At 35.2% G+C, this 12,821-nt stretch overlaps 3 protein-coding genes across 14 annotated transcripts; 1 reads left to right on the top strand and 2 right to left on the bottom strand.

The window, feature by feature from the left end:
* Positions 1–63: 63 nt before the first annotated feature.
* On the bottom strand, positions 64–1,786 carry LOC116424999 (transmembrane protein 208). Its single transcript, XM_031972144.2, has 5 exons — positions 1,306–1,786; positions 956–1,108; positions 717–853; positions 531–615; positions 64–216 (listed from the first exon to the last, which is right to left on the bottom strand). Exons 1-5 carry the CDS (start codon positions 1,309–1,311, stop codon positions 82–84), a joined length of 516 nt encoding a protein of 171 aa, XP_031828004.1. The 5' UTR covers positions 1,312–1,786; the 3' UTR covers positions 64–81.
* Positions 1,787–1,921: 135 nt separating this feature from the next.
* Mgat4a (alpha-1,3-mannosyl-glycoprotein 4-beta-N-acetylglucosaminyltransferase a) lies at positions 1,922–6,854 on the top strand. 12 transcript variants are annotated; one of them, XM_031972138.2, is made up of 11 exons: positions 1,922–2,388; positions 2,768–2,836; positions 3,476–4,107; positions 4,169–4,215; positions 4,383–4,693; positions 4,768–4,898; positions 4,986–5,093; positions 5,169–5,362; positions 5,460–5,596; positions 5,670–5,785; positions 5,882–6,853. In XM_031972138.2, exons 3-11 carry the CDS (start codon positions 3,574–3,576, stop codon positions 5,909–5,911), a joined length of 1,608 nt encoding a protein of 535 aa, XP_031827998.1. In that variant the 5' UTR covers positions 1,922–2,388; positions 2,768–2,836; positions 3,476–3,573; the 3' UTR covers positions 5,912–6,853. The 12 variants fall into 12 exon arrangements, with proteins under 12 accessions (XP_031827998.1, XP_031827999.1, XP_031827992.1 ...); XM_031972139.2 differs by having other exon boundaries at positions 1,922–2,382; XM_031972132.2 differs by having other exon boundaries at positions 2,636–2,836; positions 5,882–6,852.
* Positions 6,789–12,534, bottom strand: Cyp303a1 (Probable cytochrome P450 303a1). Its single transcript, XM_031972129.2, has 10 exons — positions 12,510–12,534; positions 11,261–11,346; positions 10,791–11,042; positions 9,836–10,283; positions 9,103–9,283; positions 8,909–9,017; positions 8,525–8,705; positions 8,058–8,175; positions 7,819–7,957; positions 6,789–7,282 (listed from the first exon to the last, which is right to left on the bottom strand). Exons 2-10 carry the CDS (start codon positions 11,343–11,345, stop codon positions 7,098–7,100), a joined length of 1,698 nt encoding a protein of 565 aa, XP_031827989.1. The 5' UTR covers position 11,346; positions 12,510–12,534; the 3' UTR covers positions 6,789–7,097.
* Between the last annotated feature and the right edge of the window lie 287 nt (positions 12,535–12,821).

Genomic DNA, 12,821 nt, shown 5'->3' on the forward strand with positions numbered 1-12,821 from the left:
TTTTGCTCAAATCTAACCCGCTCCCGTGAATTTTTAAAAATATTTATTAAGAAACATTATTCATATTTCGAAAATAAATGTTCAATGCCGTCTAGCCATCCTTTTCTCCAATTTCCGTTGTTTCTTCTCACTCATCTCAGGTTGTTCAGGAGCAGGAGCAAAAAACCATGGAGCTAATATTTGTCTCCATAACATCCAACCCCCTCTTAGTGGTACCTGTAACAATACAATACTATTATTAACAATACAAGATTACTTCTATTCATGTTACACCTATAATTCCTACTGCTTGCAACTAAATAGTTTACATAACATAAGCACATCAGCATTTAAATGAATGAATGGAATTTTCGCGTTGTTACCGATCACGATAACGATATTACTTTATTGAGAAGTATTGTGTAATTTAAATATAAAAATCTATAGGAAAAAAGCATAAAAAATGATAAAATAATTGTTATAAAATATTTTATAATTTGTGACGGTATGTTACTATCTTATATTCAAGTTATTTTACTATGTATACTTACAAGAAGCCACAATAGCCAAAAATAATTTGATATAAGTGAAAGTACTTGTACTCCTGATGTTAATATAATTAAATCTTTCACATGTCTAAAACAAGGCAAAGAAATGTTATTATATCCAATAAAAATTCAATGTAATAAAATATTACATTATTTCAAGAGACTTTTAATAGAGTTCTTGGTATTTACTCTGCTATACTTCCTTCCATATTAAGATCAATTCCAGAATCCAATAGTTGTCCTGATTCTGAATATGAAGCTTGTGCCATGTATTTCATAAATTGATAACTTCCTATATATACAATTCCAGAAAATATAGTTAAAATCTGTAATTATAATACATAGTAATTAATGTAATAATACAACAGTTAATATTCACAGCGATATTATGCTAAGTTGTACATCTTTGAATTACGCAAATAGCTTACTATTGACAATGTTGTAAAATTAAGAAATAACATTGTAACAGTAAAGTATATTCCTAATGCGCCAACAATCATATTTCGATAAAAGCTTAGTGTTGTCCTATTTTCCTCCACAATCTGTTTAGCTCCTTTCGTCGCTGCTTTAGTTTTTTTAGTCTGTAAAGAAATTAAATCTTATTTTCTTCTTGAAAACAATTTTCATAATAGATTATTGTTTCATGAATGAATTTATGACATATTGTAAGTGATACATTGTATATCATATGAAAATGATAAGTCATCTGGTCAAGGTAAAAGCTGAATAATAAAAATAAAATAAATACAGTGAATGAATAATATTGTATGAAACTTACCGTCATCTTTTTGCTTATAAATTACACTAAAACGAATATTTGAAATCTTCAAGAAATTAATATTCGTTCAACAATCAATACATGACATAGACTTAACCTCCTCATAAGGATTCAAAAACACTTCGGCTCTATTGAAGCCACGTGAAAGATGTATGAAAGAAAAGTCTCTAGATTGCATTTATCGACACGTATTTTGATTTGAAAACATAAAAATAGGCAGAGTATTTCATTATATTGATTCTAACAATAAATTAAATTGAATATCTAAATTAAAGGACTACTTTTTGGTAATCAATGCTATAATACTGTATGTAGAAATAATTTCTGCACAAATGTTACAGTTCTAAACTTTAATGCTTAATTTGATATATTAAAGTGTGTTTCAATAAATTTTGTATAATTTATTTGACCGTATCGGAATCCACAATTAAAATTAAATTAAAAGAATAAATTACTTAAATTATCGCGGGTTTCGAACCGGAAATGAGTTCTTCTAATTCTTTTCCCGGGATTCTCAAGATTCCAAGATATAATGTTACTGTGTATATATATAGTTTTTATTCAAATACATAAATGGTTATAGTTTCGATTATAATTAATCTTTTATATAATCCACTTAAAATATTGCTTCACGTACGAGGACATATCATGTAACGTGCACATAACATATATAATGCATATTATGCAGAAAGAAAGGGAAAGTTGAAAACTAAAAATCAATCGACATAGGAATTCCTTATATGACGATTTATAGTTGTAATTTTTAAAATTATGACTGTTACGATGATAATTATTACTAATGTTTATAGGCTACAGAAAGCAACAGTCATTTGGACAAGCGTAGAACTAGTTTTATTACTATTTCACTACGAATAGAAATACATGATTTAAGACACGATGAAGTTAGAACGTACTATCTTTTCTGTTACAGTTATATCAATCTTTTATCACTGTAAATTAGTTAAAAAGTATAATTCTTTATTGAACATAAAAAGTCAACGGTCAAGCTTTGTGCCTATTATATCGAAGTATTCTTTTTTAATACCCACATTTGTGTTCTTCTGAAAACTAAATTTGGTAAAAGTTTGTATCAATCGTATTTGCTATTTTTGTAATATATTGACGTTGTCTATTTTTTTTATAAAAATCATTTATATAACGTTGAACTGTTTCTCATTTTGAGGTGTACTTGTAGACATTAAAAATATTGGATAATTTAAAAAAAAAATGATTGTTCAGGATTATCGGGATTAAGAGTAATAAGATATTAAAATCAGTGTCATCGAAATAGAACACCGAGAGTTAATGGGCTAATTCATTGTTGAAATAGGTTATGTCGCAATACGTATGTATGTAGAATTCATTGTGACAGAATACCGTAATAATTTCTACGATTTTTCACACATAAGTGATAGAGTTACGTCAGGGGCTAAACAAAAAAAAACATTGTGTGATGTTTTAGCACTAAAATGAGTCGGAACGAATCGAAACGGGACGGTCGACCGAAATTTCCGACTTTGCACAATTTTCTGTAAGAAAACTCTACTTCTCTTATGATCGTTCGGTATTCGAATAATTAACAGATAAATGAAATCTCGATGGTGGGAAAGAGCTAACAAGACAGAGAACGATACATAGTTCGACAGATTATTAAAGAGATGCAATCTGTGTTGATCAAAGATAAGAATTCTTCGTTCTATCGAACGTTACTGCCGGTTTTAAATGCTCATCTTCTAATCGATAATGATATTCGTCGAATCTAATACGTCGTACTAGTTTTGTTTCAACATTGTTCGAAGAATTTTTCAGCGTTGTGCAATTTTCTGGGGTAAATCGAATGGTTCTTTTTCAAAAAAGAAACTATTAAGGGATATAACAGTTCAATTCCTTTCACTGACATTTACTTTCTCTTTTTTTCGATAACTCGTACGACGATGCAGTTTGCTAATTCTTTTTGTCATAAATATTTTTTTTATTTCTATGAACGTTAATGTGAATTAGCACATACATAAACTTCTTAACTTGTCTATTAAAACTTTATGCATATTGTACAAAGAAATGAATTACATCAACGATTTTTCAGTTTCCTTATTTTCAATATGATATATTTATGATATAACATATCATTTACTTCAAAAGTATTGATTTTTAAAATTAAAATGTGTTTCAGGTACTCCATGTTATAAACTTATAATGTGATAACATTGGGACCTAGATTTTTTCCCTCAGGATCATGAATGTAATCATGTAGAATTCAGTGTAAAGAAAATGATGCCTCATTTTGTAGCTTTAACACCTGTACGAAGACGATGTTTGATGATACTGTCAATCATATTAGTGCCATGCGCAATATTAAACCTTTTATCGCCATCGGATTTGCATGAAGAGACTGTTTTGCAGAACAGTATTGCAGAATTACAAGCTAAATTGGAACACTTACATGCTAAATACGTTACAAGTCAGGAAGAAATAAATCTACTATCGCATCAGCTACTACAATTAATAGAAAATAATCACATTTTACCAGATGTTCAATTTCTACTTAACAATGCAACAACAAATGTGACCAATATAAAATTACCATCTATATACAATTTTCTTCCACATTTTTTGAATGACCCTAATAGTTTACATCCAGCATTTGTTCAAAGCAAGGGACGTACTGGAGTTAGTATGATACTTGGTGTACCTACCGTTAAGAGAGAAGTGCAAACTTATTTAATGGCTACACTTAAGAATTTATTGGATCGTATGAATCCTACAGAAACAGCAGACACTTTAATCATTGTCCTAGTGGCAGAAGTAAGTAGTTAAAGTATAATAAAATCACTGAAAGATTTTTATTAAAATTATAACTTTTTAGACAGATTTGGAGTATGTTACCTATGTGGCAAAGCAAATTGAAGTTCAGTAAGTTAACTTTTCAAAATGTAAATGTACTGGCATGTATCTTTTATATTTGACTTTGTCTTACCTTTGGAATTAATGTTATCAATTCAAGTTTCCAAATATTTGCTAGTCATTCATAAAGTATATGAAAGTATATGTGATCTAAGATAATATATAAAATATTTCAGATTTCCAATTGAGTTTGAAACTGGTGTAATCGATGTGATATCTCCATCTGCATCTTATTATCCAGATCTATCTAAACTGCGTGATACTTTGGGTGACAATCATCAACGAGTAGTTTGGAGATCAAAACAAAATTTGGATTTTGCATTTCTTATGTCTTATGCTCAGACAAAAGGCACCTTTTATGTACAGTTAGAAGATGATATTTTAGCTAAAAAGAATTTTATAACTACAATGAAGACTTTTGCATTGCAAAAAATTGCGACCAAAGAAAATTGGTTTGTCTTGGACTTTTGTCAATTAGGATTTATTGGTATTGTATTATAAATTAATCGCTAAAGACGATTTCAAATTCGTTTTTTTTCTTATGTCACGTTTTTGTTCTAGGAAAATTGTTCAAATGTGCAGAACTGCCATGGCTAGTCCAATTTTTTTTAATGTTTCATAATGATAAACCAGTTGATTGGTTATTAGACCATTTGGTATCAACTAAAGTTTGTAGTCTTGACAAAGATAGCGTAAGTATAGATATTGTTAGAGATAAAAGATAATCTGTTAACAGAAATAATTTTTTAAACATATTAACAGATGTGTTCACATTTCAGAAACATTGTAAAATGGCTAAGGCCGAATTATGGGTTCATTACAAACCCTCCCTTTTTCAACACATAGGTACACATTCTTCGCTAAAAGGGAAAGTGCAGAAATTAAAGGTTGTTACTTCTCTTCAGAAATATAATACTTCTTTTGTTTTATGTATACTAGATAATAATTATGGGTTTATTTAGGATAAACAGTTTGGCAAAGTGACATTGTATTATGCGCACGAGAATCCAGCAGCCACAGTTGAAACGCGAATTAAACCTTACAAACAATATACATTACAAAAGGCCTACAAAGGAGAGTCCTTCTTTTGGGGTCTTCTGCCGCAGCCAGGGGACCATTTGAAATTTAAATTTTCACACCCTATTTTTATAAAAAGGTACTTTTCTTTCTCAATAATACCCAGTGTATATTAAAGACATTTTAACAACATATCCATGTCTCTACAGTGCTCATCAATTTATTTCTTCATACAGGTACTTATTTAGAAGTGGAAATCCTGAACACCCGTCTGACAGATTCTATAACACGACGGTGGAAATATTGACAGAAACATCCGTGTCTTTGAATAGAAATAGTAACGATGTTACCGAAGATGGTTACATTATTATAGGTACAATATGTTGTAATGTAGATCTATTTACATTATTGGTGCATTATAATTTACATGTCATGTATTTATTCAGGAAAATTTGATGTTCTTGGGGTTGCTCAAGGAACGGTTGATCCGAAATTCGGAAGGATATTAATACTCCGTTTGACTGTTCACAGTGAAAGTGAAAATTGGGCGATCTTATCTGAGGTAACATCTATCCATAAAAGTTGCTTATACAAAGCGTATAATAAATAATGAGAAACGGAACAATATGAAATTGATCTACTTTTTTACACTCGACAGATACATATAGTCGAAGATCATCCCAGTTGACCTTCAGGAAGGGTATTCCGAAATTACGTTCGGCAGCATTTACAGGGAAAGTACACGTAATAAGTTAATGAATAAATTATTTTTAGTTCAATGTGTGTCACTATGTGTCGGATAGGTTTTGAATTATAACAAAAATGATTTGTTTCATGCCGTCCAACGGAAGAAAGGAAATTGCTTGAACATTGTTTTAGCAAAAAATTCTATTCATCTTTTCTGATGAATTTATGAATGCATTTGATTCTTAAAGAAATCAACATTATATACTATATACATTTATATATATATATATATATATATATATATAAATGTGTATATGTATTATATATTATTATACGAAGCGACACGATGTCAAGGTTTTTTATTATCGAAATTTTATTCCATTTTACTAAGGTCAGTGCTCGAACGATTTACGAAATTTTCGACCACTTTTACCACTCTTCTAATCGAAACAGTACCTGCGTAGTCAATATATATTATTTCGTTCATTAAGGGTCAAAATACAAATTATAATTTCACGTATTTCTTGTGAATTAGTCTAGAGAAGAGAAAAAGGCAAACTCGTTTTGTGATCTAAAGCACAATGTTATTAATATTAACAAGAGTGCAGTATATATTTAACAGCGCAATAAAATTAAGTGCCAGACTATTTTAAGAGACCTAAGATCGATACGCGGATGGAATGATGTTACAAAGAGAAAAGGAACAAGCAGGAATATACGTATTTGATATATGTATAATTATGTGCAATTATATACTTTCTGTAATATATTATTAAAACTGTAACATTAAAGATCTAGACTCTCGGATCTTTGTTAAATTTTAAGATGAAAACGGTGATAAGAAATTTGTATTGTTCTCCTACATGTATTATTTATTTCGTATTGCTTCTTATACACATAAATATACACACAATACAATGTATTTTCATATAAAATAAAGTATATTTTTCTGAACAACGCTACGATTGATTTGACTCTCATTGGTAGTCAAAATTCAAAATAACAATGCAGAAATAATAAAAATAAAGCTCTAACATACGCCGCGTATACGTTATCTCGTTTCCATAGAACTTGTACTATCTACACCAGTCAGATCAATTAAGAAACTTCGAATCAATTCGCATTAATATTAAATCAAGTGAACGTTTAATTACTTAAATATCCTAAACGATTCGATAGAATGGTAATTACGTTCTCAGAGAAATCAACACCCTATACGGGTTAGGACTAGACGTAACTCCATCGGAAATCTCATTGTGAGATGGTTTCCTTTCGCCAGGCACCGTTGAGAATGTGAACTGTTGTAGCAGCGCGGTGATTATGATGAACAAGTTGCTCTTCGCCAATGTTTCTCCCATACAACGATGTCTCCCTGTTACAAATCAAATATCACGTGTAACTAATATAATGGGGCGTATATGATCCACACCGAATTTTCCGTTCAGACCGAAAATGAATTCTCATTGAAAAACGAAGAACTTTTTCAAAATTTAGTGTAGAGTCAAAGATAGGTATTTTAATATGTATACTGCGTTTATTTAATTTTTATTGATTGTAAAAGTGATGATCGTGTATGCCCCATAAGACCTGAACGGAAAGTCTTAAAAAAATGGTCCGGCACGGAACGTGTTAACACGTTAAGCGCCACGAAAATCTTAAGCGTTTTCCCATAGAGTTTGTCTTTTGTAGCAAAGAAAAGTAGGAATACTTATGAATTGTTTGGCGTTGCAACGTTTGCGTTACGCTATTATCAACTGAGTTGCCTCATTAAACATTTTTATTTCACATCGGTTGTCTTGTATGTTACGATTGATTTTAATCATTCAGAAGCGTCAGTCACCAGTGACTGACATGGCACTTAACGTGTTAATAAATATTAGATCGTTAATCTTCCATCTATATACCTACCAATGCTAAACGGAAAATACGTGTTCGGGGTAACGATGTTGCCCGATTCATCGATGAATCTCTCTGGTCTGAAAACTTCAGGATCACCCCAGGATTCGTCCATCAGTATCCCGTTGAAGTTCACGATCAGCATCGTATCCTATAATCAACTCGATTAAACGACCTTCCGAAGTACAACGAGTATTCCAATACTTGCATTCGTGCGGTCATGTTCCACAGAATTGAAATCGACTACTGACTTTCGGTATTTTATAGCCCAAAATGGTGGTGTCCCTCAGCGCTCTATGGGGCACGTTCAGTGTCCGACCCATGAATAGCCTCAGAGACTCTAGGACGATAGCGGTCATGTACGGCATGCTACGAAATCATCTCAGAAAATTAGACTATCCATCAGTGACGATCATTTTTAATGAACACGTCGAATGCCACGAGGGTAATCAATGACCACCGACCAAACCGATCACCATAGTTCACTCGATTAACCCTTTGCACTCGAAAGTTCTTCACTTGAAATATTCTATACCTTCTAATTAGATTCTTAAAATTCTTAAAATTCGATTCTTTCTTCTAATTAGACAAGATTCTTTAAAATGAATTTATCAGGAAATCACATAAATTAGGGAACAAAGTATTGTATTTTTTCCATTCCGGGTATTTCCCTCTACGAAATCGTTGCCTCGTTGAAAATTCGTGGTAGTTCACTTACTTTGGTCTATCCTCCAGAGTCGGGAATCGATCTCGACCAACTACTCTGTCGATTTCTTCGTGGGCCTTAGCCTGGACGCTCGGATAGAGAATTATGTTCAGGAAGAAAAACGCAAGCGTGTTCGATGTGGTCTCGGACCCTGCCATGAAGAGGTCCACGCAGATCGCCAGCAGCTGGGACTCTGAAATGCGAATGTCCTTGAACAAATTCCTCCATTCATCATCTCCAAAGGATTCTACGAATGCAGGATTTATTTCACCGTTTCAGTACATTTCTATTTCTCGTGTACGGAAATAGGTAATTGTTTCGTTAAGGAAACGTGTAAACACATTTTTTCATTGTTCGTTAGGAATGTTTAAGTGCTTTTAAGCTCTCGGTCCACACCTGAAAATGTGCTGCTGTAGTTCTCGGATTTAAGAACACCCAGGTAGACGTCCATCAAATCTCTGGGCGAATCTGGCTTGAAAGTATTTTTGTGATTATCCAATTCCTCCTACAACGATGCCATTTAGTTTCTGTGCACAACTGACGACGTTCCCGTTACTCGTCCAACGTAAACAGTCACGAGTCTATTTCACCTGTAAGAACTTCCAAAGCTCCTGATGAATCTCCAGGAAGGACTTGTAACCGGACAACTCCGGCGCGATGAATCTTAGGAACGGGAAGTGACCGAAAGGCGCCCCGACCATGTCGATGTTCCTCATCAGCTTAGACAGGATCCGTTGAAGATAATTCAATTCCGGGTGATCCACGTCGAACCTGCAGCCACAACATATCGATACATTTACTTGCTCGCCGAATCAATTGAAACTTCTGTAAATCCTTTCGCTTGATTCTACTTTGCAGCTATCAACACTAAGTTCACGGTTCGTTTAACCCTTTGCACTCGGGAGGTGACTTACTCGCCACTTGATTTTATACGCTGAAACTGTAAAATTTGATATTTAACGTTGAACTTTGCGTAATGCCTCGATACGTGAAATATTGGAATAATCGAGTTAGTTTCACAAAACATCGTCGTTGTCTCATCAGAAAATGTTAAGTATTTCTAGCGAGAAACTTCCGAGTGCAAAGGGAATCTTCGAAATCCGACATTCGAAGATCATCGGAACGCATATTCGAGTGATCGTGTCAATGAAAATCGACGCCAACATTCGCCGAGCAATGTTTATTTATCTAGGTCCCGCGAGCTTAGTGTCAGGGATACTTCGATAGATCGAATGGTCGCCCTGAAAACCGTAGAAAATATTATAATTAATCTCGAGCGTTAGATTCGAATTGAATTGATGAAAAATTCATAGAATAGACAACCTTTTACCAGCCATCATTCTCCACAGTGTATTCAGAACCGTAACACCGAACGCATCATGCATCGGGATCACTATCCCAGGATTCGATCCAGCCATCCTCCTCACTTCCGGATACTCGTTAGCGTCGACGTACATGTCGGACGCTTTCAACGGCTTCTCCGTCTTCGCGCGCGGCTCGTTCGCCGATTTCTCCGGCGCGTTTGTTTCGATCAGCTTGTAAATCTTCCCGTCGTCCTCCACGTTGTTGTTGCACCTGGACTCCGCCGATTCGGCCTTGATTTTATTATCCAGCTCGACGCTGATCAGCTTCTTGAAGTGTTCGATCAGCCATCGAGTCTCTTCCTCGATGATCACGGCCATGCTCTTCCGGCCGAAGCCGAACTCGCGGAGTTGCTTCAGAACGAACCTCCTTTGCTCGACCCACAGGTTCTCGTCCACGACGATCAGACCTGTGTTCAGCGAATGAGATCGTTTAAAATCAAATAAAAAATTAACCCTTTGCACTCGGAAATATTTCGTTAGAAATACTTAACATCTAACGAGACGAAGATGATGTTCCTTAAAATTAACTCAAAGAGAAATCACAAGTAAATTGAGAAACAAAGCTTTCATCCCAATATTTCACATATGAATGCGTTATACGGAGTTCAATATTAAATATCAAATTTTATAATTTTACTTCATCAAATCAGGTGGCGACTGAGAGTCACTCTCGAGTGCAAAGGGTTAACTTCAGTTATATATCTAACGTACAATGGTCAACGCGAGATCATAGGAAAGCGCGGTTTCCCAAGACAGAGCAGAATGAAATTTGATGTCGTAACGTACGATTCGTTAGCGACCGATTTCTATTTCCGAGAAATTAGAAAAAGTTTCTCCGTTTCAGCGTGACGCTGGAGTGTCGCAACGATGCGCGGCTAATAAAATTACGTTGCCAAGAGGAGAGGGATTATTACCTCTCCTTGCGCCGAAAGTTCTCGTTTCGTAAACAGGACCGATCGGCCTTCCGTCGCAGTCCTCGTTGGCCAGCATCGACCGGATGCTCTCGTAGTCGTTCAGCACCACCATACGATCGACGCCGATCTTCAGGCCCACCACCGGCCCGTACTTCTCGCAGAGCGCGGAACAGGTTTTGAAAAGAAAGCCGGTCTTCTCGCGAAGACGCGCGATCTCCACCGCCGAGCCTAATATGGGCCACCATTTTGGACCTGAAACACATCCGGTCCTTCGCGTTACGTAAATCCCGACTGGCTCCCCCTCGTCGTTCGCGACACTTTCGACGAGCGACCGGACGTTTCCCTTGAAGATACTCTTTTGCAAGATACGCGAGAAAGTTCTCTGCTTTCGAGCTATTGACTTTGATGTCATCCTCTTCGCCTCGATTTGCTTTGCAGTTAGAGGCTCGTAGGGGACTCGTCGCTTATACCTGGAGGATATCCTTCCGGTTTTCGCGTTCCCAGGTGAAACAGCAGCAACAGTAGGATCACCAGCAACAGCAACGTGTAGAGCATGCTGCGAACAAAATTAACGTTGCTTTGAGTAATCTGTTCAAGTTCTTTAATCGATCGTATCGCTTCTTATTCGGAGCCTTTGAAACTATTCTTGTCCGAGAACAAAACTAATGTCGCTCCGAACAATTTGTTACAGTTCTTTAATCGATCGTGTCGCTTCTTATTCGGAGCCTTTGAAACTATTCTTGTCCGAGAACAAAACTAATGTCGTTTCTTTTGGAAACTTTTAATAAAATGAATTTTTCGAGGATTCTATTTCTGTGGATTATCCTGTGATAATGTTCATTGATGTAAACCGCAGTCTAATAGGTGAAGTGTCATTTAATTTTAAATATAGCACACTGATAGGAGCGAAGATTTTTAGTTCGTTGTACAATGTTAGTGTCAACGTTTCATTTGTTTATCTTATTCGTGCAGCATTGTGTTTTCATTCGAATTCTTTTCCCTCGGTTCGAACTGTTGGAAACAAACGGTTCCGTTCCGCTTAATTTGGACAGAGGAGCGGCATGTGGTTTGTTCACTTGCAAAAGAAAGTGTGACACGCAGAATGTATGGGTGAAAGTTGCACGCGGAAGAACCGACGGGAGTAGACACAATATTTCATAACTTCTTGCGTAACCGATGCACATTTCGACGTGCTCTTTACGATGCGAGAGCACTCTTCTTCTTTATTGCACACTTTCAAGCTTCGGTGCGTTTGTGCGTCCATTATTTGCGCTTTCAATGTACCCTCTAGCGCGCAAACAATTTATTTCTTAACCATCTTCACGATATATACCGATTCATGAAGACCCATCGCTCTATTTTGGCAACAGTTTCATTTTAATTTCCTACTGGATCGACAAGTGTTACAAAAAAATACAGAAAACGCAAGTACAATCTACGCGTCATTGGATGTTAATAGACTGAATTAAAAATTCATAGATTTCATTATTTTTTCCACGAGTTATTTATTTTTTAGCATTTTCACATTGTACACGAATGAAAAATTTCTTCTTGTGTATCTTTTTTGTATCAAAGATATGAAACGATGAGTTTGACCAATGTCACGTTTTTATTTAAGCTTCAACGACGAGTAATGAGAGAGAGAGAGGGAACAATTGTTATTTAACGCGAACACTACGACGCTAAAAATGAACTTCCAATGCCCGCCATTGAACTTACCTTATATTCGAAGGAAAGTTCTTCTCTCCTCTGTAAGCAGAACTGGCTTTGGACAGGCTCGCATACGGCTTTTAAATACCCCCCTACGACACGTTGATCTTTTTATTTTGCGGGCAGAAGTTGTTGAATAACACCCGTAAAATGTAGCACAATATAAGGGGACAGTTAATCGAAATTCGCGCGAGAGATCTCATCGTGGATAACCGTAACTTTGTACTCTGTAAAACTGATTCGCAGAGTCGTAAAGAATGTTATAACTAAATTGACGAGTGTCTTAAATATCTAGTATTGTCGTAGTTCGTAATCATGGTT

Source organism: Nomia melanderi, chromosome 7 (assembly GCF_051020985.1).
Source record: "Nomia melanderi isolate GNS246 chromosome 7, iyNomMela1, whole genome shotgun sequence".
Lineage (NCBI taxonomy): Eukaryota > Metazoa > Arthropoda > Insecta > Hymenoptera > Halictidae > Nomia > Nomia melanderi.